The sequence below is a fragment of the Carassius gibelio genome, chromosome B15 (genome assembly GCF_023724105.1).
Source record: "Carassius gibelio isolate Cgi1373 ecotype wild population from Czech Republic chromosome B15, carGib1.2-hapl.c, whole genome shotgun sequence".
NCBI classification, from domain to species: domain Eukaryota; kingdom Metazoa; phylum Chordata; class Actinopteri; order Cypriniformes; family Cyprinidae; genus Carassius; species Carassius gibelio.
Genome location: NC_068410.1, coordinates 2,123,284 through 2,150,374, shown reverse-complemented (window position 1 = coordinate 2,150,374; position 27,091 = coordinate 2,123,284). Strand labels below are relative to the sequence as shown.

At 34.9% G+C, this 27,091-nt stretch overlaps 1 protein-coding gene across 10 annotated transcripts in view; it reads left to right on the top strand.

The window, feature by feature from the left end:
- LOC127972367 (eukaryotic translation initiation factor 4 gamma 1) overlaps positions 1-27,091 on the top strand; it is a 39,434-nt gene that overhangs the window by 7,315 nt on the left and 5,028 nt on the right. For 3 of the 10 annotated variants that reach the window (XM_052575814.1, XM_052575815.1, XM_052575816.1), the window contains exons 2-25: positions 401-521; positions 1,464-1,538; positions 2,777-2,809; positions 3,914-3,934; positions 4,927-5,133; positions 6,050-6,134; positions 8,323-8,462; positions 11,892-11,984; positions 12,798-13,902; positions 15,062-15,144; positions 15,402-15,597; positions 15,693-15,773; positions 15,893-16,026; positions 16,101-16,220; positions 16,973-17,356; positions 18,634-18,780; positions 19,724-19,960; positions 20,299-20,403; positions 21,906-22,196; positions 23,608-23,719; positions 23,798-23,918; positions 25,021-25,214; positions 26,133-26,257; positions 26,341-26,510. In XM_052575814.1, the coding sequence (XP_052431774.1) occupies positions 447-521; positions 1,464-1,538; positions 2,777-2,809; positions 3,914-3,934; positions 4,927-5,133; positions 6,050-6,134; positions 8,323-8,462; positions 11,892-11,984; positions 12,798-13,902; positions 15,062-15,144; positions 15,402-15,597; positions 15,693-15,773; positions 15,893-16,026; positions 16,101-16,220; positions 16,973-17,356; positions 18,634-18,780; positions 19,724-19,960; positions 20,299-20,403; positions 21,906-22,196; positions 23,608-23,719; positions 23,798-23,918; positions 25,021-25,214; positions 26,133-26,257; positions 26,341-26,510 (4,334 nt within the window). In that variant the 5' untranslated portion in view covers positions 401-446. Of the gene's footprint in view, positions 1-400; positions 522-1,463; positions 1,539-2,776; positions 2,810-3,913; positions 3,935-4,926; positions 5,134-6,049; positions 6,135-8,322; positions 8,463-11,361; positions 11,517-11,891; positions 11,985-12,797; positions 13,903-15,061; positions 15,145-15,401; positions 15,598-15,692; positions 15,774-15,892; positions 16,027-16,100; positions 16,221-16,972; positions 17,357-18,633; positions 18,781-19,723; positions 19,961-20,298; positions 20,404-21,905; positions 22,197-23,607; positions 23,720-23,797; positions 23,919-25,020; positions 25,215-26,132; positions 26,258-26,340; positions 26,511-27,091 lie in introns of those variants that run through there. The other 7 variants (XM_052575818.1, XM_052575819.1, XM_052575821.1 and 4 more) reach the window with 4 other exon arrangements.

Here is a 27,091-nt window from a genome sequence, read left to right as displayed (position 1 = left end):
ATGTAGTATATGTAGCCAATATATATTATTTTTTATTATATGATTTAAATGTGTAATTACACTATAACAAGGACACCTTAAAATAAAGTGTAACCATAAACACACATGCAAACTTTTTTTCGTTTTAATATTAGGGTTGCAAAGGGGTGGTAAATTCCGGTAAATTTCCCAAAATCCCAATTTAATAATTTTCCATTTCAGAAAATAACGATTAAACGGTTAATATCCTAAAGGACACACTTGAGCTTTAACAAATGCTGTCCGATGATTCAGCATGACTCAGATCTTTCTGTTCGTACAGATGAGCATTAATCATTTACACTCTCTCTCTCTCTCTCTCTCTCTCTCTCTCTCTCTCTCTCTCTCTCTCTCTCTCTCCCTCGCTCTCTCTCTGGTTCAGGTTTTGTCTGTAGGTGCTGCCTCTCGATGCAGATGCTCCGGGTGAAATGAATAAGGCACCTCAGCCTCTGTCAGGACCCCCCTCCGCCCCGCTTCCCGCGCCCTCCCCGGGTCTGTCCCAGGTAACTGTACAGTCACTGTGATCCGGGATGCACCTATATATCAGCCGATAATCGGTATTAAAATCTAGGGCTGCACGATTAATCAAATGAGATAGTCATGCAGATCTTGTCAGTAAAGCCAGTTCTGTGATCAAGTAACTCTCCATCACATGCTTTAGCAGCATTTACTACTCAGAGCCGTAGTTCACTGACAACCTATGCAAATTTTTTTTTATAAAATTGAAGAATTTGTTCCCGATACTGAAAGCTTTATGCGTTTAAATCTCGTTTAGTTTAGCTAGCATTAAGATTTACTTTGTTTGAACTTATAAGCTATTACCCACGCATACTTCAAGCCAGAGATGTCAGATGTTTTTTTTTTTTTCTTCACTAAACATTTGTAATGTGCCTCAAATCCTCAAAGTTTTAAATCCTGTATATTTGAAAAACAATAAATGTTGCATTTAAATGTGCTCTCTTTCGCTTTAATACAAGTTATAACACAAAACAAATATGAATGAACATCAGTAGTTATGTTGAAAAATAAAGTACAACTTACCGATATCTAACGTGTCTAATATAATCGCTTCAACAAAGTTCATTAGTTAGCTATGAAAACACTAGAGGGAGCTTAATTGCTGTTAATTATAGAAGTATGTTTGAATAAATCTGTCGTGAAGTTCAGTTTTTATGAAAACGACCTAAAGTGCAATTAAGTGTATACAGACGTGTGATATATAATATCTGAAAATAAAAAGCAGTGAATGTAATAGTGTTGTTGTTCATTGCATACCAATGTTTAGTTTACAGCATTAGTTGGGAGATATTTTTTTCCTTTAATATCGGCAAATATCGTTTTGAATTATCGGTTATCGGTTGAGAAATTCGCTATCGGTGCGTCTTTACTCTCAATCTCTCTGGATTACTCTTATGATTGAATGGTGCACGTGTGTCTGTCTTTAGCCCAGTTTTCCTCCTGCTCCGGTTGTGTTCGGCACCCCTCCACCACAGATGAACCCCGCCGCTCAACCCCGACAGGTACGCATCACTTCCTGTGGGCCTGCTGGGTCATTGCCCCATTCGTTTTCCCCATTGGCATTTCAAGATTCAAGAAAGAACCAAACCAGCCAGAATGTGTTACATTCAATATACATTTTAAAGGTATTTAGATATTAAAGACTTAAGCATCAGAAAAACACCATAAAGCAGAGATTCCCAAAATCTGTGAGCTTAAATATTTACTTGTAGTCTCACCGAGATTCTAATTTATTTCAATAATTAAGCACATTGATATGGTCACAGTTCTCAGAATCAGTGGTTACATGACAAGGAGGTAAACAAATACACTTTCATCTTTTTAGTAAGTGTTTTATTTTTATATGTTTTTAAATAGTTTAAATGCTATGATTGTTGGGGAAACCTGCCGTAAAAATACTTTCAAAGATAGATTAAAATTTTATAGAAAATTAGTACATTCAGATTTTTTTCCAATAATTTTTTTTATAATTAATATTAAAAAAATGAATAAATCTGAAAATTAAAAAAATTAAAATACACAATTAAATAAGTGTTGTTTATTTACTATTAAAGTATTTGTTAATTAATAACCTGTTTAACATTTAAAATTTGTTTTAGTAATTTAGTAAGCGTTTTTGTCATTTTATTAGGGTTTTTAATGTCTGTCTAGCTTATATTAATTTGCTTTGCTCAAAGTATGTTAGCTTTAAATTAAAATAATAAATGTTGCCTTGCCATCCAACTGAAATAAGTTTTATTTGAATAAATATTTTTTTGTATTTTTAGTTAATAACAATACTTCTTCTGTCTTAAAAATAATAATCAAATGTAAATTAACAGATTATAAGACGATTAGAGATCGCAAAATTAGTTTTAAAGTTAATAGTATTTACATTTTTGTGATTGGTTGATATCATTATTTTGAGTCTTTGAGGTTCTGAATGGGATTTTTACTTCATGGACTTTTCGAATGATCCCTGTGAAAACATTGAGGTTCAAGCTTTGTCCTGAAAAGTCTAGCCTGACATATTTGAACAAACCAGAAAAATTATCAGCGAGTGAACATTGAACGATTGTGAATGTTAGAGCATCTATACTTGAGTTCAGAGGTCGTCCTGCATCCTCCTGACCTCTCGTTGTGTGTGAGATTGGAGCGATTGAGGTGCTTCTGGGAAAACGGGATCTTTCCTATGCTTTTGTGGCTGGTGTTGCTTCAGTTTCTTGACCTTTGACCTGTATGTGTGGCTTTCTCTTTCTAGTTTGCCTCAGGTCCTAGAGCTTTACCACAACAGGTACTAACACAAACACACCCACATACACTGAACAAGACCAGAAATATTCTCTGCGTCATTGTTATTGCAGTGTTGCGTAATTATCATAAGCTAGTATAAAGTCTTCTCTTTCTGAGCAGTAGTTAAGATAATTTTGCAAAGCAAGTTTAAAGAACAGTTTATATGTAGATACCTGATTAATCAGAGTTAAATACAACTACATAAAACATACTTTTAAAATGTTTTAAAAGGAAGGAAAAAGTTAGGTGAGTAAAATTAGTTTTAAAATACAAAAGAAACAGCATTTAAATAATTAAAAGAAAGGAAACTTAAGAAAAATTACAATTATAAAATCAAACAACATTTCCAATAAATAAAATTAATTTAAATAAAAGACGCAAGATAATACATTTATAAGTACAAAAAAAGGGAAAAAAATGAAAAACGTTAGAAAAGGAGGATCAATTAAATGAAGAAATTAAACTTAATTTAAAAAAGAAAGATAATAAGATAAATACAATTAAATAGAAAAAGATTATGAATAAAATAATTCATAAAATTAAAAAAATTACAATAATAATAATTAGAAAATACTAATATTTTAATAATTTAAAATAAATAATGAAACCTGAAAGAGAAATATAATGCAATTAAATTAAACAATTTAAAAAACGAAGAAAATAATTGAAAAGAAAAAAAATAATTTCAAAAAAGAAAAAAGCAGCAAACTGAATTAAAAACTTTTAATAAAATGTAAAAGTTAAAGTAAAATACTTCAATAATAAATGATAATAATAATAAGTGATAATTTAATTAATAAGAAATAAAAATGATTTATAAAAGAGAAAGGGAAAGAGTAAGATGATAAAATAATAGTTTTCTAGTTTAAAGACAGAAACGCTATCCATCTTTTGCAGTGCATTGGTCGTGTTCGTGTAGAGTATGTTTCTGGCCGTTATGTTGTTGTCTCAATCTGAACAGTGCTGAATGCTGTGTTTGCATGCTGCTCTGTTCCTCTAACTGTCTGTGACAGTGAGTAACACACACTTCATCTCTCTCTTGCTCCTCTGCTGTGTGTGTGTGTGTGTGTGTGTGTGTGTGTGTGTGTGTGTGGTGCTGCTGAAGGGAGGATTCAGGTCACTGCAGGTAACGCTTTTCTTACACTCCACAACAATCTTTCTTTAAAATCAATATGAAAAACTTTCGTAATATAAGTTAAACAGCACACTTGTGTTTTATCCTCAAGGAATTAAACGTAAGCTTCAATAGGGCTGGGTTTTGACACAGATTTCACGATTTGATTCTCGTTCACAATATTCTTCCTATTCAATTTTATATATATATACACATATATATATATATATATATAAATATATACATTTTATATATATATATATATATATATATATATATATATATATATATATATATATATATATGGTACACAAATTCTCTAAACTAATGCTAAATTAAACATTGAAGAACAGTAAAAATTAGAATGGATATGTTATATGGTGCATAGTTAAATGCAAGTTAATGGTCATCGAATATGTTTGTTTCTGACGTAAATGACTTATTATGTGACATTGTTTAGAAAGTCGTTTTATTGACGTAATTGTGTGGCTGAAACACTGATTGAGCGATTACATCAGAGACACGAAACGGATCGTAAAGTTGTGCTCTTTCTTTTACTTTACCTTCGGATGTTTAGTCATGTTTATTTTGTGCCATAACTAGTAATAAAGCAAAGATGATCCGTTCACGTACGATCTGTCTCTCCACATTAAACGGCACCAAAACTGTATTTATTGTTTGAAAACTGCAACACACTGAACAGAATTTGAAATCTGAGACTTTGTTTCATATTAAAAGTATCAACGCACAAAGTTTTTCGCGATTAATTGAACGGGAAGTGCCCTTCAATGTTCTGTCCATGAACTGAAAACAGGCTAGACTATGATTCTAGGGATTTAAGAGTCAATATCGTTTCATTAATATAAGAAATGATTAAAATTGATATATAGACCCAGCCCTATTCGTTAAGGTCATTTTCTGCTGAAATGTAAATACCGAATCCAATATTTAATAATTAATATAGCTTAAAAAGTAAAGTGTTTTGTGTTTTTCTCTAATTTCAGCCGTACCAGTATACCAGTCGGCCCAATTTACCCGCCAATTCTGGGCGTGTCCAGTCAAGCCCCGCCCCTCGGTCCATCCCCCCTCCGCACGGGCCCCCCCGCCCCCCTCACGTGTTCCAGCCTGGCCCCTCCCAGATGATGATGATTCCCCAGCAACAAATCAGCTTCCCCAATTCACAAGGCACGGCTTACTATATATCTAACCAGGTAAGAGCAAAAATATCCTTAATATGCTTGAATTAAATAATTTTTCTGCTAGAATCTCGTTTTTAACAGAATGATTACAACATGTAAAATTTCAACAAATTTCTTTGTGCAATGACATGTGCAATGAAAACTACCTTAACTAAATTAAAAATGAAAACAGAAAATAAATAAAAACAATACAAATAAATAAAAAGTTATATTGTTCAGTAAGCTACTTCTATTACTACAAAAATTATGAAAACTGTATTTTTTTTTTACATTTATTCCATGTTTTAACTTTAATAGTAAATAAAATGTTTTATTTTTTCAATAATTAAAAGATAAATAAAATTATGCCTTCATTTATTAATCTGAAAAATTTAAACACAATAGAATTTCTTAAAAATAATCTAAAAAATAATACAAATTATTTTAACATCATGCAGATGTACATGTCTGTTTATTGGTTTATGTATTTATTTTAAAATATTTTAAAACCGATTCCATTGTATGGAGTTTTCATTAATAATTTAAATTAGAGGTTTATATTTTATTTGTCTTTTTCTTTCTTTATTTCTTATTTAAAAAAAAGTGTGTTTTGTATATACTTTTATAGCTTATATTATTTCAGGAGATTTTTAGTTTGTTAATCTATAATACTCCAGCACAGGATGTTCTGCCCCCCCCCCCCCCACACACACACACACCCCTCCCACACAGTGTATTGATTCTGCTGACTCCTCCCCTTTCTAAACTCTGTACCGTTCCTAATTGTGCAACTCTGAAAAGGGGGAGGATTATTGGGTGGAGGGTAAAATGGCCTGAAACGGGACAGTCAGATGATTTTGATGAGTCAGTCTCTCTCCCTCTCTCTGTCTCTCACTCTCTTTCTCTCTCTCTCTCTCTCTCATTCTCTCTCTCTCTCTCTCTCTCTCAGTACCGTCCCTCATATGTGACTCCTCAGCAGTATCAGGTGGCCGGTTCTCCTGGTTTCTATCCCGGCACAAGTCCAGCTGATTACGGTACGTATGGAGACAGGAAGCAATAAATCCATATCTGTGACCCTGGATCACAAAAGCAGTCTTGAGCCTCTGGGGTGTATTTGGAGCAATAGACTACAATACATTGTATGGGTCAAAACTATAGAATTTTCTTTTATGCCCAAAGTCATTAGGATATTACGTAAAGATCACGTTCCATGAAGATATTTAGTAAAATTCCTACTGTAAATATTTCAAAACTTAATGTTTGATTAGTAATAGTCATTGCTAAGAACTTCATTTGAACAACTTTAAAGATGATTTTCTCAATATTTAGATTTTTTTGCTCCCTCAGATTCCAGATTTTCAAATAGTTGTATCTCAGACAAATATTGTCCTCCGAACAAACCACACATCTCTGGAGAGATGATTTATTCAGCTTCAGATGATGCACACATCTCAATTTCGAAAATTGACCCTTATGACTGGTTTTGTGCTCCATGGTCACATGTGTGTGTATATGTGTTTGTTTTTGAGCTTCTTACAGTGGAAAACATCACTTTGAGCCTTACGGATCGACTGATTCATGTACTGCTTTAGTGAAGTTGACCGTTTTCCCTCTCTGAATATTCGGGGCATTTTGTTGTCGAAACGGTTTCAGTGTTTTTTTAGTTCATTAGCATAAGACCGCCATATTTATGCATCAACACAAACAAAATACATTTGATAGAATTTTAAAGTGCATGGCATTACTTGCATGAAAATTTAATATAAAATGCAACAAACAAACAAAAAAAATATTGTGAAGTACTGCTATTAACATTTTTGTTTGCATATAGAAACAAAATACAGCAACAATTTTAAAGTAGCAACATGATAGAAATAAAGAGATAAAATAATCAATATTATATAACAAAATGCTGTAGATTAAAAAAAAATATTCACAATAAATAAAATAAATGTAAATAGCTTATACTTTTGACACTGTCTTGCAGTGACACAACTTTAAATGTAGTAACATATAAACAATAATATAAAATACAACAGATTAAAATGGAATAAATGTACACAAAAAAATGTAAAATTGATCAGTATTTACTCACCATTGTTATTTTTTTTTTTAAGTTAAATACAAACTAAAGGTTTGAAGTATATTCATGCATTCATCATCCTGTGCCAAATGTAGTATTATTTATGTGCTTTTGTAGGATTTATTAATGTTTTGAAATATTAAAAAAAGATATATATATTTTTAATAATTTTTGAATTTGCAAATCAAGTTCAATCATGGTCCGAATCATTGGTAATCTTGTTAAGAAGGCTGTGAAAATAAACCTGCATTATTAATCCTTTTGATCTTTTTATTTAAAAAAAAAAATCACAAATCTTTCCTTTCATTGAACCAAAATAATTAAAAATGGGTGAAATCTCATGATGAAATATTGGTTTTCTCAAATACATGTTGGTAACAATTATTGTTACCCCTAGAAATAATCATGAGTAAAATATCGGTGAAGTGTATATATATATATATTTTAGTACTTCAACCTAATTAAATTTCATGCAATATTTCTATTATTCACTTAAGTTTTTCATCTATTCATTATTTACATTTTAAATAAAAGTATATTGTTTTAGTTTTAGGGTTTTAATTAACTAAAGTTTACTATAAAATAAAATAAAAACTACAAAACAAGCTCCATAAATTACAAAAAATAAAAATAAACTCTTAAATCTGGTACAGCTCTAATTAATCATCAAGAGTCTTTAACCAAAGCATTATAATATCTTTAGAAAACTTGAAATTAACTACTTTTACTTTTTTGGAGCCTAGTTGGTGTTGATCACTTTGAGCTGTATTATTATGGAGAACAGCTGCTATATTTAACCGCAAACTGATTTGGAATGAAAAATTAGCAGAATTTTAATATTTGGCCGTACTGTGTCTTTAAGGACATTTAAAACGACTGTATTGTGCAGACCACCAGTGCGTATGCAGATTATTTTGGAAGGCGTGCTGTTCAAATATAAATTTGGCAGATTGTGTGTTTGCTGAAGGAGGGTGGTGTGTGTGTGTGTGTGTGTGTGTGTGTGTGTGTCACTCACAGTTCAACGTTTTTCGTGAGATTTCACCTCGGGCGACTCCAGAGATTTCTAAATCTGAATCAGATGATTGCACAGATTGTCATTTTAAGAAATTCTGAGACATTTGTGCTATTTTTGTTTCCAGCTGGGGCGTATTACCCCGCCCAGGCCCAGTTCACGCCCCCTGTTGCTCCGGCGCCCGTCATCATAAACCCCGCCCCCCAGCAGCAACAGGCCCCGCCCCCTCAACAGCAGCAAGCTCCGCCCAGACGTGAACGAAAGCAGGTAAGGCGTCCATCCGTGCTTTCTGTGGCCTTTGTTTGAATGGGTTTTTCTCCTAATATTTCTTTATCTAATGTACATTTGACTTGCATCTATCACTGTACCAGAAATTAAGCTGTCAAGGTTGTTAATTTGACATTTTATATCAGCAAATTATTTCTGAATTAACAATAATTTGCTCTAGTGAGCCATATGTCATCTGTCTTAATTTGTTAATTTCATGCCTCTTTAATTTGACACAAACTTAACCAATCAGGGTTTTGAAGTGACTGGGCGATATGTTTCTCTCTCTATTTTTCTTTCTTGGTGTATTTTTATTTGTTTTTTTCTTTTTCTATTTCTTTCTTACTGGTTTGGTTTCTTTCCATCTTTTTTTCTTATTTAACTCATTTTATTTGTCTTTTTCTTCAGCTGAATATTTTTATGTGACGTTTTCGACATAATTAGTTGTCCTCGGGCTGTGTTTGGATGATGATTTCTTGTGTTCAGGAAGCTTTTAGCTGGATTTGTGCTAGCGATGCACTGAAATGTCAAAAATTTGCCAAAAAACTATTTTTGATACCTGCCAAAAATACTTTTGGATGGCTGTAATAATTGACTGATTACATTTAGGGCTGGACAATATGGACAAAATGTAAATAATGACACATCTCTTAATTTTGGTAGAGATTATGTATTTCTGAAAACAATATAAAAAAGCTAAATTAATTAAAACTAGCCACGTCAGCTTTAACCAATTACTGAATGGAAGAATAATAATTTCTATGTATGAGAAACACTATATCGAAATGTTTAAAAATCATATCATCGTGATATATATTGATATTGAATTGTTGTCCAGCCCTAATTACATATTAAATATATTTGTACTTATCCTGTTGTTGTCGGTATGTTTGAATACAAATGTTTTCGTTAAAAAATGTATTACAGCCACTGTTTAAATATTTGTATTTTATGCATGATTTGGAATAGAAACAATTAGAAATTGATATAAAAACATCCTATGTGCAATTAAAGTGAAATGGCTGTTAATAAACTGATTCATTAATGAATTGGTTTTGGTAAAATATTAATTTCGGTGCATTGTCAGTTTTATCGCTCTCAGATCTGTTTGTCAAGTTGCGCTCGTAAGGTGCTAAGTCAAAGCTTTGGGGTTTTGAAAAGCTTCTGAGAGAATGTTTGCAAACGCAGCGATACAATCGTTATTTAAATTCCGCTTCAAAGACGGAATCTCAGAATTGGAACTTCATCTCCATGGCAACAGCGCTGCATTCAAACGTTGTGTTCTAAAAGTAACTTTTAAAAGTAAAACTTTTTTTTTTTTTTTTTTTGATTGAGCATCAGCGGTTTAGTATGTGACGTGTTGGTGTGCTGTTATCAGGCTTTGAGTCCTCGAGTCTTGCTCTTGGCCATCAGTTGAGGTTTCATTTCAGAGGAATAGAAACTGAGAAGGAGAAAAGAGAGAGAGAGACAGAGAGAGAGAGAAAGTCATTCATTAATTGATTAACTTTTCCTTGAAAGGAAGTGTTTTGCTTTGAAGCAAGGGATTGCTCTCTTTATTTTTAAGTAATTTAATTTCAGTTACTCCTACAGTTAAGATGTTTGCATATAAAACAACAGTAGGTTTAATGTCAAAATGCAACATCTAACGTTTAAAGATAATTTGTGTAACATTCAACATAACTGAATGTAACATTCTCCCTTTAAATATTTTGGTCAGTTCAAGAATAAAGAATGCAGTTTTATATTATTTCTTTGAAATAATTAAATGAGCAGTTTCATGTCTTTTATGTTTGACTGCTCAAGGCTGGTGTAGGATTTAATAAAATAATTAGTAAGAAGTAATTCAGTACAGTAATATAATTACTCTGTTAAAGATGTGATTAGTAACTAGTAATTAATTACTACTTTTTTTATTGAATAACTAACACTGTAATCAGTATTATTACCTAATATTAAAACTATTAAAACATTTGTTCATTTAAATAAAACTGTATTAGAAATATTAAATGAAAATCTTAATGTTAGCAAAAAATTTAATTATTAAAAAAAAAAAAATTTAATTGAACTGTATTTGGCATTTATAAATGCTGTTTTATTAAGATAATTTTGTTTTTATTTCTATTTCATTTTTATAGTATCCTCAAACAACGGTTGACTTGTCATAGAGCAGTTATTCAGAATCAGATTTAATGTTGATTACATTCTTAAATTCTGAGCAGTAACTGATCATCTGATTTATTTCTGATTTTTAGAAATAGTGGAAAAATGAGGCGTAAGTCTCTTCTGCTCACCAAAATTGCATTTATTTGATTAAAAAAATACAGTAAAAATTGTGAAATATTATTACAGTTTAAAATAACAGTTTTCTGTGTGAATCTGTGTTAAAGTGTAATTTATTTCTGTGATGCTCCGCTGTATTTTCAGCATCATTCCTCCAGTCTTCAGTGTCACATGATCTTGAGAAATCATGAAAATATCCTGATTATTAGAAACATTTCTGATTATAATCAATGTTGAAAACAGTTATTATTTTTATGGAAACCGTGACGCTTTTTATTTTATAGGATTCACAGTTGAACAAAGTCCGAAAGAACAGCATTTATTTGAAATGTGCAATGTTTCAAAAGATTTCCCTGTCTTCAGAATCACTTTTGGTCCGTTTAATGTGATCTTGCAGAATAAAAAGTCCCTGACTTTTCAGTCAGTGTCTCTGTAAAGTCATTCGGTTCAGTTCTGTCGCTCCACGTGGCTCTCAGTCTCCACCCAGTCTCACTCTCTCTCTCTCTCTCTCTCTCTCTCTCTCTTTGGTGGGCGTTCCACATTCCTGTGCACTCATTTCACAAGGCCTCACTCTCTCTCTCTCTCTCTCTCTCTCTCTCTCTCACTGTTTTCCTTCTCTCCTGTCTGTGAGAGAGAGTTTGTCACACGTAGGCCCAGGCAGTGTGTGAATGTGCTGCCCACTTTAGTGTATCCGAGTTAGGCTAAGGTTTAAACTCCAGCCCCAGGATGAGCCGGGCCTAGCAGATCTCAACCTCTCCATCCGAGGGGAGGAAGGTAGGGAATGTGCTGCCTCACGCTTGTGTGTGTGTGTGTGTGTGTGTGTGTGTGTTTGCTTCGGAGGGCTGGCGAGTCAATGTATAATTCATTGAGTAAAGTGCAGATAAGTTGGACAAACAGTCAGATTTGAGTTTGCGCGAGGAAAGTTTCCAGGTTGTTTACTTCTTTATAAGGTGCTGCACTGTGTGTGTTTGTCAGAGACATTCGTGGCATGTTTTGTCTCACGGCGCTGAGAAATGCTTCCTGGGTTAAATCACTGGCTGATATTGTTCTTCTCGTTTACATGGTGACTTATTTGTGCTTTAGTCTTTTCCTTGTGCTGCATCTCTCAGCCATGTTCTCATTTCTTCTGTGCTGAATGTGTCTCTCTAGATCAGGATCAGAGACCCTAATCAGGGAGGACGTGACATCACAGAAGAGATCATGTCAGGAGGTCGCAGCGGCTCCACGCCCACGCCTCCACAGGTAATGAACACGCCAAGAAAATCATCGCTTCATCATCATTTACTCACACTCGTGTCAGTCCAGACCACTTAAAAGTGAATGTTTTGTCATTTACTCTCATTTTGTCAGAATAAATGACTCTTTAATTTTTGCATTAAGTAAAAATAATGCTTCATCATCATTTACTCACTCGCTTATCGGTGCAAATGACTTATAATTTTAATTTCGCATAAATTAGACATTAAGGCTTCGTCACTTACTCGCTGTCATGTTGGTTTGAATCATTTATTAATAAGTAAAATTTTTGCATTGCCAAAAAATGAGCATTTTGTTGTAATTTTCTACCTCTCATGTCAATCCAAATAATAACATTTTAAAAAACATTTGTATAAACAAAAAATGTACATTTTGTCATCATGTACTCACTCATGTCGGTGCAAATGACTTGTAAATAATTTACATTTTTGCGTTAGGTAAACAATTTTGTTTTGTTAATTTACTCTTATGTTGGTTTTCATGATATATAAATAATTGAAATTTTTGCATAAGCTAAAAATTTTTATTTTTTAGTCTCATGTTGTCAGTCCAAATGACTTTATTTTTGTATAAAGTAAAAAATTATAATTAACTCTCATGTAAGTCTAAATTACATTTTTGCGTAAACTAAAACTAAAAAATTATTTACCATTTACTCTCATGTCAGTCCAAATGACTTCTAAATAATAATAATTTCCGCATTTACTAAAAATTTGATTTTTAATTTATTGCTTATTAATTTAAATATAATAAATGATACAAATAATACATTTACATTTTTGCTTAAAAACCACACAGCCCAACGGTGACAACCCTACACCTGCAGTCGCCATGACAACCAGACTGGAGTTTCCCATTCCTCCAGGCGAAAGCCCGATACCTGATGCCCCGCTGACTCCGCCCCCTACCAGTCAGATAAGCGATACGGTAGATGCTCCGCCCCCAGCGCCGGCAGACGACACCCACGCAATGCTCACTGTGTTGGAACCACCCGCCTGGAACAGTGCTGAAGCCACACCCACTGTAAACAAGGAGGAGGGGCCTGTGACTGTAACTCTGCCTGTTGCCGCCCACCGGGCGGAGCCTTCGCTGGAATCACCAATAGTGCAGCCCGAAGAGCTCCAGCTGTTTAACGGTGTCCCGACAGGCTCCGCCCACAGAGACGTCAGTCCTATCGCCGAGCCAGATGTTGCAAAAGAAGCGCCGCTGGTTACAGCCGATACTTCTGATAGGACTGTGAAAGAAATCCCTCCTCAGGTCGTCAAGGAGTCTCCTGTTGCGGTTGTTAAGGAAGAGCCAGCTCCTGTTGTCAAGGAGCCCACTCCTCCAGTTGTCAAGGAGACCCCCGCTCCTGTTGTCAAGGAGATGGCTGCTCCTGTCGTCAAGGAGACAGCTATTCCTGTTGTCAAGAAGATCACGGCTCCTGTCATCAAGGAGATCCCTACCCCTGTCGTCAAGGAGACAGCTGCTCCTGTTGTCAAGGAGACCCCCTCTCCTATCGTCAAGGAGACCCCTGCTCCTGTCGTCAAGGAGACCCCTGCTCCTGTCGTCAAGGAGACCCCTGCTCCTGTCGTCAAGGAGACCCCCACTCCTGTCGTCAAGGCGACTGTCCCTGTGGTTGCCAAGGAAACACCTACACCTGTTGATGCGGAAAACCTTCCGCAGATCACCCAGGAGGCTGTTGTCAAGGGAATTCCTGTTGTCAAGGAAATTTCTGTTTTCAAGGAAATTCCTGTTGTCAAGGAGACTCCTGTCGTCGAGGAAACACCTTCACTTGCTGCCAAGGAAACCCCCGAAGCCACTGCCCGTTCAGAGGTCATGTCTAAAGCCACGCCCCCTTCGATGGAAGGGCGGGAGGACACGCCCACTACACAGGCCACTCCCTCTGAGAGTTCTATGCAAGGTATGAGTTGTAAAGCAATCACATACTATTACTATTTTTATAGTTTTTGTGCTAGTATGTGAATCCAGATAAAATGTCAAATATACATGGAGCCAATTTTTTTTTTAAATTCTAATTTTTATTTGTAGGTTCAATTGAAGTAATTGTTACATTACATGTTTCAGTTTTATTTAACTGGTATTTCAACATAAAAATGTGAAATGTTACCGCGGCAGCTAACTGAAACAAATGTTCAAGTATATTAGATTTTTTTCCATGTAATATTTCTATTTAATTTCAGCAGTTTCATTTTAAAATAACACTACATTTCTGATGCGTTGCCACAAGGGGAGCTCTAATGTGCTTTGCGTAAACTAAAAATTGTTTTGTAACATATTACAGTACCAGTGCAATTTTTTTTTTTTTTTTTACGCAAATATAGTATTTATTAATATTTTGATTATTTATTTTATGTATTCAGTTTTTAGTGTTTATTTTACATTTATTTGTTTATTTTATTTTTTATTTTTTACTATTTCAGTTTCCGTTTTAGTAACTTTAGTACTTTAACTTAGACAACAATTTTAAATCTTTCCTTTAGCAACTAACTAAAATAAATGGATTTGTTTCGTCCAATAGTACTTTTTATTTTGCCACAAGGGGAGCTATAGTGTGCTTTTTGTCTAAGCTAAAAACAATATTTTGTAACCTAGTATTATTTAATCATGATTATAGTATTTTTAATTTTTAATTTTTTGCTTACCGTTTTTTTTGTTCGTGATTTTATTATATAGTCTTTTTAAAAGTATTTTTATATAGCTTTTATTTATTTCAGTTAATATTTTAATTACTTTAGTACTTCAATAAATTTGAAATGTGTTTGTTCGATGCGCACTTCAGAATCTCGTCACAAAATAGTGGGTCATTTTAGGAGTTTTTGCATGCTATTTTATGAATGCTGTTAATTCAGACATAGTATTTTGTCATGTAGGGAAGTACATGATTTCAGATGAAGCCTAAATGGTAAACCAACAGTTAATCTTTGCATAATTGCATAAGTATGTATGCTTCTGGCCTGAAGCTTCTTTTTGTTTTATATCATAGCTACTGAAGACTCTTGATGTCTGTTTGATTTCATAGTGCATTTATTTTCATCGTCAGTCTGTTTGTGTGTTTGCAGCGGTTTCTGTGCCAAAGAAAAAGAGAAAAATGAAAGACCTGAACAAGAAGGAGGCGGGAGATCTGCTTGATGCCTTTAAAGAGGTCTGTGAAATGGTTTGAGGCCAGAAACGGTTTCTTTATATTCAATAAAAGTTAAATTAGTATAATTTATGCAAAGCTACTGGAATTGCTGTAAATCCAACACTTTCTGAAATTACAGTTCACAAAATTCAAGCCATATAATGTCCCAGATTTTACTTTTTTTCTAGTATAGAACGATTCTGTGTTATAACGTGAGGGATAATTAAAATGTTTACATATGATTTAAGGTGAAAGTGAGCTGTTGTCTTGTTTTAAAGCCCACGCCACCTGAGCCAGAGGCCACACCCCCAGAGAAGGCGGAGCCAGAGAGCACCACCCCTGTGGCCCCGCCCCCTATTGAGGACGTCGATGAGACGTGGGAGGAGAAAGAAGATAAACTCGATGCCGAAAACATGAAACCGCAGAGTCCCACCCCGATTTCACTTACCAATCAGAAATACCAGTATAAAGAAGGTAGATCAGGGCTCTAATTATAATGTAGTTATTATGTATATATAAAGACAAACACATACAGTATATGTTTTGAAAATATTTACATGTTTTTACAGATAAACTTGATGCTGAAAACATCAAACCGCAGAGTCCCGAGCCGAGTTCACCCACCGAACAGAAATACCAATATAAAGAAGGTAAATCAGGATTGACAAACTGTCCAGTTTAAATTGCATTATATGCATGATCATGGACTCGGTTTTATCATTTGTTGCAGAACTAGAGGCGCTAATAAAACTGTCCTTGTTTCCCGCAGAGCAATGGAAACCGCTGGACCCAGAGGAAAAGAAGAAATACGACCGAGAGTTTCTGCTGGGCTTCCAGTTCATCAGCGCCAGCATGAACAAACCTGAAGGTCTGCCGCAGATCTCCGACGTGGTGCTGGATAAGGTATCTGAAGCTCTCACACACACACACACACACACACACACCTGATGCACTGACATGGCTTTCTCTCTCTGCAGGCCAATAAAACTCCTCTGCGGCAGCTGGATCCGAGTCGTTTGCCCGGAATGAACTGTGGTCCAGATTTCACGCCTTCGTTTGCTAATCTGGGCCGTCCATCAGGCGGGGGGCGTGGCCCGGTCAGTTTACTGCACTGTACTGTTTTTAATGCAAATAGACAATATTTTTATTCAATGTTTATCTTTTGTATTTTAAAAAGTAACGTCTGAATGAGTTTTAGAATTTTAGTAAATGACTTTATTTTAATTATTATTATTATTATTATTTTATGAATGTTATGCTGTTGCCGTGGTGTTAAAATATAAATAAAATTATTATTATTATTTTAATAAAATAAATTATAATGTATTTTATTTTAATTTATTAACCTTTAAATGATAGCCTTGCTACTGCCATGGTGGTAGAAAAAATAAATAAATGAAAATCAATAATTTATAATTAATTTTACTAAAATAAATGAAAATGTATTTATTTTAATTATTTTTTATTTCATTTTTTTTACAACATTAATAATTATAAATAATTTATTATAATTATTTCTTTATGACAAATAGTAAATAACTAATAAAAATGAAATTATATGCATTAAAATAAATGATAAATAATTTATTTTAATTATTAATTTATTTTAAAAATGTATTTAATTAAAAAGGTAATTAATTAAAAAATGTAATAAATTGATTAACTTGTTATAAATTAATGAATAGCTTATTATTAAATATATTATTTTTTATTTAATTTAATTTATATATTTTAATTGCTGCGGACATGGTGTTAAAAGAATGAATCAACATAAATTATTTTAATAAAATAAAGTATATATAAATTAAAATTGTTTTGTATTGAATATAATCTTTCTCTGTCTCACCAGCCGTCCGGTCTGAGCGGTCCTCGTCGTTCAGGTCAGGGTCAGCGCGGGAAAGAGCCGAGGAAGATCATCGCCAGTGTTTCTCTCACTGAAGACATTCAGCTGAATAAAGCGGAGAAGGCCTGGAAGCCGACGGTGAAGCGCAGCGGTCGCCCCGAAGAGGACGATCCTGAGTTCCTGAAGACGCAGGAGCTGTTCAAACGCGTGCGCAGCGTCTTAAACAAACTGACGCCGCAGATGTTCCAGCCGCTGATGAAGCAGGTGACCGAACTGAGCATCGACACAGAGGAGCGTCTGAAGGGAGTCATCGACCTCATCTTCGAGAAGGCCATCTCTGAGCCCAACTTCTCTGTGGCCTACGCTAACATGTGCCGCTGCCTGATGGGGGTGAGTCTGATGGCGCGTTCACACCAAACGCGACTTGCGCGAATAAATCGTTGGGCACTTGAACAATTTGAGTTTACTCGCTTCACTCCAGATGCGAATTCATGGGAGGGTTTTCTGCATGTTGACGAAGCAGTTCCTGTAGCATTGTGATTTCAACCACCATTTATTCAGATAAAATAGAGCAGAAAAAAAGAGCAAGCTCCTGAGTGGTTATTGCGGCGCGAATTTTCGGCAAAACTCAGATATTTCAACACGCATGAATGAAGCGTTAAGCACAAATGATTTACATTTTAAGACAAATATAAAGACGCGGATAGACATCCTGCAGCGCGATTAATGATAAATGACACTATTCGCGCGAATCGTGTGATTTAACGCGAATCGCGCCACAGGGTGCCAAAATTCACGGTAAATGACACCATTCGCGCGAATCGTGTAATTTAACGCAAATCACGATACAGGATGTCAATGACGCGATTCGCGCTAAATGACACGATTTGCTCGAATACTGTAATCTATCGCGAATCGCTGTTGTCAACAAATAGAAGCACTGAGGTCTTCCTGCGGGTTTCTGCCGAAATAAAAGCTGGTCAAGAACTCCAACATTCATAGATCATAGTTTTGTAATTTTACTGTCGTTCTGTGAAATAAAATAAAATATGATAATTACAGTTACCGCAGCTCTATTTATAAATTTATTATAACATCTACACGTAGTGCTCTAATTGATATCTGTAATATTTTCTGTTTTAAAATATTTTCTTCTGCTTAGCATACAGTAAGAAATGCATGCCTGATTCAAGAAGGTGGTCTCAAATTACAAAAAAAAGTTAAATTGTGCTTTGTATAGTGTCTGCTAGGATGTTAACATTTCCGGCACTTCAAAGCTCTAAAAATTATCCAGTTTAAATGTTTTAAATGTGATGTATATGGGGTGTGTTAAACGTAAAAGACAACATCAAATTACCACTTTAACCATTAGATGGCAGCAGAGCAGCTCTTAAAAAGTCACTCAAAGAGCATTCCTTTGAAAATCACTTAAGTTGTCAGACAGTTATAGTTAATAATAGTTAATAATGGACAATTAATAATGGAACAGTTAATAAGGGTAGAATATATCTTTTTTTTTTTGATGACGATGATGATAATGATAATGATAAATGATGTTGGAGGACGGGGCAGTGGTGGGCAACTAACGTAACCGGGGTTGCAGTTTCACAGCGAATATCACAACAAGTCTAGTGTAAATGTGATTTATGGTCTGTCTCTCGTCGCAGCTGAAAGTCCCCACCTCAGATAAACCCGAAGTGACGGTGAACTTCAGGAAGCTGCTGCTGAATCGCTGTCAGAAAGAGTTTGAGAAGGACAAAGATGACGATGAAATCTTTGAGAAGAAGCAGAAAGAGCTGGATGCTGCCACAGTGGTAAACACACACGCACACAATTACGCACAATCTCACATACACTCACGCACTCTCGCGCAAACTCTTACACACTCACGCACACGCACACTCTCTCACACTCACGTGCACTCTCATGCACACACACTCACATGCACACTCACTCGCACTCACGTGCACTCTCTCGCACTCACGTGCACTCTCACACACACTCTCTCGCACTCACGTGCACTCTCACGCACACTCTCGCTCTCACGTGCACTCTCACGCACACTCTACCAACACTCTCGCACTCACGTGCACTCTCACGCACACTCTCTCCTACTCACGTGCACTCACGCACAGACACTCACACGCACACTCTCTCTCTCTCACGTGCACTCTCACGCACACTCTAGCAACACTCTCGCACTCACGTGCACTCACACGCACACTTTCTCGCACTCACGTGCACTCTCACGCACACACTCTCGCTCTCATGTGCACTCTCACGTACACTCTAGCAACACTCACGTGCACTCACATGCACGTACACTCTCTCGCACTCACGTGCACTCTCACGCACACACACTCACACGCACACTCTCATGCACACACGCACTCACGCGCACACTCACGCACACATACTCACGCACACTCACACGCACACTCACGCACTCACACTCTCACACTTACTCACTTACAGTCTCACACACTCACTTACACAATCTCACACACACACTCACACACGCTTTCCCACACACACACGCTATATAATGTTTATTTTTATTATTTATTTTACATTTGTATTTTATTAATATATATTGGTTTTCTGTGCTTGTTTATGCAATTTTTCATAATTATAATATTATAATATTAATTATATATATATATATATATATATATATATATATTTATGAATAAAATATAAATAAGAAATAATACTTTTGTAAAGTCTTGACGTCACTTCCTGTCTCTGAACTTTCAGGAAGAGGAGAAGCAGAGGTTGAAGGAGGAGCTCGAGGACGCCAAAGACAAAGCCCGGCGACGGTCGCTAGGTAACATCAAGTTCATCGGGGAGCTGTTCAAGCTGAAGATGCTGACGGAGACCATCATGCACGACTGCATCGTGAAGCTGCTGAAGAACCACGACGAGGAGAGTCTGGAGTGTCTGTGCCGCCTGCTGTCCACCATCGGGAAAGACCTGGACTTCGAGAAGGCCAAGGTGACGCTCCTCTTCTGTTGCGATAATATTTTATAAATATATTTCTATATAATATTTCAGTGTATATATTCAATTATAGAGTATACTATATTGTGTAATATCAATATCAATATCAATGCAATTGTATTAATTATACAATTTAATATATGTATACATAATTGAGCATGCATAATTAAAAAAAATGTTGTTTAAAATTAAACATTAAAACTGAAAAATTCAACTAAACCAACATTAAAATAAAAATATAGATTGTTTAAATGTATTATTAAAAATATTTATTTCAATATTCAGTATCATTAAAGACTCGTATGTTCTGTTGTATTTCTTTGTATTTTCAGCCTCGAATGGATCAGTATTTCAACCAGATGGATAAAATTACTAAGGAGCGGAAAACCTCTTCCAGAATTCGCTTCATGCTGCAGGATGTTATTGATTTACGACGGGTAAACTATCAAAATAAGTGTGTGTGTGTGAGTGTGTGTGTGTGTGCGCGAGTGTGTGCGAGAGTGTGTGTGCGCGCGTGTGTGTGTGTGCGCGCGTGTTTGCGTGTGTTAGTGTGTGTGTGCGCGTTTGCGCGTTTCCGCGTGTGCGCGTGTGTGAGAGTGTGTGTGTGTGTCTGTGTCTGTAAGAGAGAGTGTGTGTGTGTGTCTGTGAGAGAGTGTGTGTGTGTGTGTGTCTGTGTCTGTAAGAGAGAGTGTGTGTGTGTGTCTGTGAGAGAGTGTGTGTGTGTCTGTGTCTGTAAGAGAGAGTGTGTGTGTGTGTGTGTGTGTGTGTGTGTGTGTGTGTGTGTGTGTGTGTGAGAGAGTGTGTGTGTGTGTGTGTCTGTGAGAGAGAGTGTGTTTCCACGTGTGCGCGTGTGTGAGAGAGTGTGTGTGTGTGTGTCTGAGAGAGAGTGTGTGTGCGCGTTTCCGCGTGTGTGAGAGTGTGTGTGTGTCTGTGAGAGAGAGAGAGAGAGTGTGTGTGTGTGTGAGAGAGAGAGAGTGTGTGTGTGTCTGTGAGAGAGAGAGTGTGTGTGTGTCTGTGAGAGAGAGAGTGTGTGTGTGTGTGTGTGAGAGAGAGAGTGTGTGTGTGTCTGTGAGAGAGAGAGTGTGTGTGTGTCTGTGAGAGAGAGAGTGTGTGTGTGTGTGTGTGAGAGAGAGAGTGTGTGTGTGTGTGTGTGTGGGTGTGTGTGTGAGAGAGTGTTTGTGTGTCTGTGAGAGAGAGAGAGTGTGTGTGTGTGTGTGAGCTTTGATAACAGCAATCAATTAAATTTGACCAGATATTCGCATAATAATATTTCACTATCTTTGCTGTATCAAATAAATGCAGAGAAGACTTTTATCATAAACATAAAACATTTAATTAATTCAAACACTTCACAGTAGTGTAGATCACATTTTAAAAGTGAAACCGGTTAAACGCAGTTAAAGTTTTGACTTCTGTAATGTATCATGTTAGAGGTGCTCCGATCACGATCGGCCGATCGTTATGCGTATCTCCTCAGTAAAGCCGGTTTTCTAATCAGCGGTTAATTCCATCAGGTGCGTGATTTCACATAGAGTAGCTGTTAATACACAGAGCCGTTGTTAATAGAGAAGATGCGCAAATCCACTTCATTTTCAGCGTTTATTGGCCCATCTTCTCAGTTAACAACGGCTCTGTGTAGTAACAGCTGCTCTATGTGAAATCACACACCTGATGGAATTAACCGCTGATTAGAAAACCGGCTTTACTGACGAGATGCGCATTAACGATCGGTCCGATCGTGATCGGAGCACCCCTAAATCATGTTTATAGAACTTGATGCAGGATAAAAACTTGAAAGTAATCAATTTTCTGTATAGATCTTTCCAGAAAAGAGTGTGTGTTCTTATTAAACTCGATTCGCTTCACTTCTGCTGAAGCACACATAGAGTGACACCGAAGGAGATGCGTCTCTAGTTCTGTTTCTGTCTGTGTCCCTCAGAGTAACTGGGTCCCTCGGCGAGGAGATCTGGGGCCCAAGACCATCGAGCAGATCCACAAGGAGGCGGAGCTAGAGGAGCACCGAGAGCAGGTCAAAGTTCAGCAGCAGCTCCTGAAGAAGGACAGCCGCGGAGGAGGAGGAGGAGGAGGAGGAGGAGGGATGGGGCCCCGGGGAGGCCCTCACACACCCGGTCCCCGAGGCAATCAGGCCCCTGATGACGGCTGGAACACGGTGCCCATCTCCACCAAGAACAGACCCATCGACCCGACGCGCCTCAGCAAGATCACCAAGGTCTGATTCAGCTCCAGTGCATCAGTCAATAATATTACACATGAGCGACCCTGGAGCACAAATACAGTATACAAATACAGATGTATGCATCATCTGATATCAGAATAAATCATCTCTCCAGTGATGTGTGGTTTGTTCGGAGGACAATATTTGTCTGAGATACGACTATTTGTAAATCTGGAATCTGAGGGAGCAAAAACATCTAGATATTGAGAAAATCATCTTTAAAGTTGTTCAGATGAAGTTCTTAGCAATGCATATTACTAATCAAACATTACGTTTGATATATTAACGATAGTAGATTTATTAAATATCTTCAAGGAATATGATCTTTACTTAATATCCTAATGATTTTTGGCATGAAAGAGAAATGTATAATTCTGACCCACACAGTGTATTGTTGTCTATTGCTATAAATACACCCCAGAGACTCAAGACTGTTTTTGTGCTCCAGTGTCACAGATTACTCTGTTATTAATATTAATTTATAAATTTCAGTGTTATCATCGTATTATTTCTATAATATTACAGGTATTAATTTTTTGAATTAACATTCATTTTTATACTTTTTTTGTCTTTAATTTAAGTATAGCTAGAAAACATTTATTTGAAGTCTCTGTGTGCTTCTGTCATTTTTAGTACTTTTTTTTTTTTTTTTTTTTTTTTTGACATTTTAGTTCAGTTTTATTTTTTTTATTTTTTAAGTGTATCATCCTAAACTCAAGTTCGCCAAACAACGTTTCTGATTTTAATTTAATTTTCATCTAGTTTTCAATTAACAAAATTGTTTTAATAGTTTTAGTTAACTATAATAACCTTGATAGCATTGTTGTATTATTAATGTAATTAAATTATATAAATTGCATATTTTGCAGAAATATCATTGATGAGAGGTAGTAATTTATTTAATGTATTTTTATTACTTTCTTTAAATTACTACTTTAGGTTAAAGTTTTTAAGATTGTTAAAAAGAAAATAATTATAATTTATCATTTAAATCATTTTAACTATTTAATAACACTCGCATTTTCTCTGATGTCAGTTAATGCTTACATAACATTTACGTGCACAAATAAAATAGCATTTTAATTGTTTTAATCCTTATTTAAAAAAAAAAAAATTGAAATTACATAAAAATATTTTGAGAATGAAATAAATTACATTTTATGATTTAATAGTTTTTTTTAGCTTCTCTTTAACTCTAACCCCCCGCAGTGTTATGTTAGTGTGATTGAGTTGCTGTTGAGTTTTTATTAATATTTTCATTTCAATTTTAATATATAAATTAGCTTTTTTTTTTTGGTTTGTAGTTTTTTTTTTTTTTTTTTTTTTTTTTTCAGTGTTTGTTACTCTCTGACTCTCTCAGTGTTATTGTGGAGACTCATGCTGTGTGTGTGTGTGTGTGGTGCAGCCAGGTGCTCTGGACTTCAGTAATCAGCTTCTTGCCCCCGGAGGTAAAGGCTCGTGGGGCAGTTGGGGCAAAGGCAGCAGCGGAGGCTCAGGAGCCAAACCCAGTGACAGCGGTGAGGGTCTGCACACGTCACACACACGTTCAGACCTGACCGAGCTCTAATGTGTTCGTTTACGTGTGTTTCCTCCAGCCCAGGACTCCGGTCGCACCAGCACTTTGAACCGATTTTCAGCACTTCAGCAGCCTCCGTCTTCTTCCTCCTCTTCATCAACATCCGCCAACATCGACTCTGACAGGAGGGTTCCTCAAAGGTCAGAGGTCACACGAAGGGCTTCTGGCCGCACAGGGTTATTATGGTCACCGAAAACCACAAAAAAAAAAAAAAAAAAAAAAAAAACATTTGTTGCTTGCAATGAAATTAACTGAAATAACGTGAAATATATTTAGAATATTCTAAATGTATATATCAATTGGAGTTAAAATAGTTAACTATATATATATATATATAAAAAATAAACAATAAATGTGTACTCAAATATAACGTTTCACTTGGTGTACTAAATCTAAAACTGAAAAATACAAATAATAACAATAGACATTTAAAAAAGCGAAATTAATAAACAAATAAAATGTTATGTTTGAATGCCCAGCTCAAAGTTTTAATCAAAGTACTTTAATAAAAAAGGAAAATTGTTAGAATGTTTGAGCAGTTTTTAATTAGAAAAATGTTATTTTGTATATTAAATTGTATAATTGTAAAAACGTATTTGTATATCAAGTGTTATTCTTATTTATCAATTACTCTATTTTACTTTATTTTATGTACCTCTTATTTATCTATTTACTTTATCAATTTTTTATTTGGATTTTACTAGAAAACACATTTACTCAAAGTACATTAATTGACATGAAAAAATACAAATATTAGAATCATTGACCAGTTATTAATTTGAAAAAAAAAAATATTTCTATTCATCTATTACTTTATTTTGAATTATTATTTTTTTTTTTTTTACATATATTTTGTTTTGTGTTTTTTATCTTATGATACTTTAAATAAAATAAAAATGTAAATATTAATAAACACGGTCATATGACACGCAAGTAGACATTTTATTTTACCTTATATTCTAATGTTTTGTGTGTGTGTGTGTGTGTTGTTATTTTTAAAATATTTAAATAATAGTTTAACAATCAAATTGAAGTATTGAGAGTATTTTAAATCTCATTATTCTTGAGTTTGCCTTGAATATAGGATTTAATGCTGATGTGGCCTAAAAAATTCTAAATGTATAAATAAATAAAAATACATGAAAGTATAGCAATCTGTAATATAGGTGAAGTAGCAGTGCTGTAGGCTTCTTGTGGTGACGTGTGTGTGTGTGTGTGTGTGTGTGTGTGTGTGTGTCTCAGGGGCAGCTCCAGTCGGGAACGCAGCGATCGTTTCGAGCGGATGGACAGGAACCGTCCCGCGGTCAGCAAGCGCAGCTTCAGCCGGGAGAAAGAGGAGAGGAGTCGAGATCGAGAGCAGCGTCCGGCCGAGATGCTGCGGCGTGTTTCCAGCATGACAGACGAGAGAGAACGAGAGCGCAGCAGCCACGACAACGGTACGGGGTCAGAGGTCACGGGTTTAGGGACTAAAACCATTGTGCAGTACGGGGGTCATCATAGTAAAAAACTTAAATTGTAGTTTGATTTTATTTTTGTGTTTTGGTTTCTAGTTCTGCTTTGTCTGACATCATTTTTTGCTTTATTTAGAATAAGGACTGGGTTAAAAATTAATTAAAATTAAGTTACAAGTTTTTTTTTCTTCAAATCAAAATCAAAATCGATTTCTGAAAATCTCTAAATTTTTGTTATTATTATTGCAATATCAATAATATTATTTTTGAGTAATATTAATATTGTAGTAATAGCAATACTGCAATATTAGTTCTGATAGGTCTATATATATATATATATATATATATATATATATATATATATATATATATATATATATATATATATATATATATAAAATCTGATTCATACATTTAGTTTATTAATTAGTATTAAATATTATTAAATTAACATTTTATTATTATTTAATTATTAGCTTATTATCGACTTCTGCATTTCGTTCACAAACCCCAGTTTTGTCAAAACCCAGTGCTAAATTTGTGTTGTTATTTATAAGTATTAATACTAATATTGCTGTAGTTTTTATTATAGTTAATTATTTTTTTAATATTTTCAATTATTTAATTAATTATTAACTTTTACTGTCACAAATCCCAGTTTGGGAAACTTTTTTATTGCAATATTAACATTACTGTTTATTAATATTGCAACATGAGTTATTGTTACAGTTAATAGTCATTGCAATATAATTGACTTCAGAATGACTTATTCCTGTTTTTATGTAATATGTAAAAGATGGATTGGTTTTAATGCAGACTGAAGAAAGCACACAGTGTTACGAGGTGCTTCACAGGTTTTGTTGTGTGTGTGTGTGTGTGTGTGTGTGTGTGTGTGTGTTTAAGCAGTGAAGAGAGAATCTGTTCCCACTCCTCCACCTGTTTCCTCCAAACCTGCGCTGACGGAGGAGGAGCTGGAGAAGAAGTCCACTGCCATCATCGAGGAGTATCTGCACATCAATGACATGAAGGTACACACACACACACACACACACACACACCTCTCTCACAGTGTGGTCTGTTTGTAACGTGTGGTTCTCCTCCGCTCCTGCAGGAGGCGCTGCAGTGCGTGGGTGAGCTGAGCAGCTCGTCTCTGTCTGTGTTCGTTCGGACGGGAGTCGAGTCGACTCTGGAGCGCAGCACACTCGCCAGAGAACACATGGGTTTACTGTTTCACCAGCTCGTCAAAACACACACACTGTCCACACAACAGTACTACAAAGGGTGAGTGAGACACCTCAAGGGTGTGTGTGTGCACCGTTATAGTTTTTCAGAATATTTTGAATTAGATTTATTTATTAGTTTTTGCTTTAATTTTTAAGTTTAAGCATTTTGTTGTTTGTTTTATTTTTATCAATTATGTATTTATTTTATTCGTTTCTATTTTAAATTCGATTTATTTTCATATTTTGTTTTAAAAAATTTTGTTTTTATGTAATTGTAATTGCTCATTTTCTTATATATATTTTAAGTAGCAAAAAATTATTTTTGTTTGTATACATTTATATTTATTTAATATAATAAATATAATCATTATAATTAGGTTTTGTGATTTATAATTTGTATTTATTTTATTTGTCAAATTTAGTTTTTAATTTTTTTAATCATGTAATATTTTTTATGGTTATAGGTAACTAATAACTATAATTTTATAATGTTAAGCATAAACTAACTGAAAAAACTAATTTTATATAAAAATAACATTTTATTCAAAATATTAACAAAAAACTATAGTAGTTGATTATTTTTGATAATATTTTGAATTTTTTGCTGTTTTCATTTCAATTTTAAAGTTTTAGAAATTG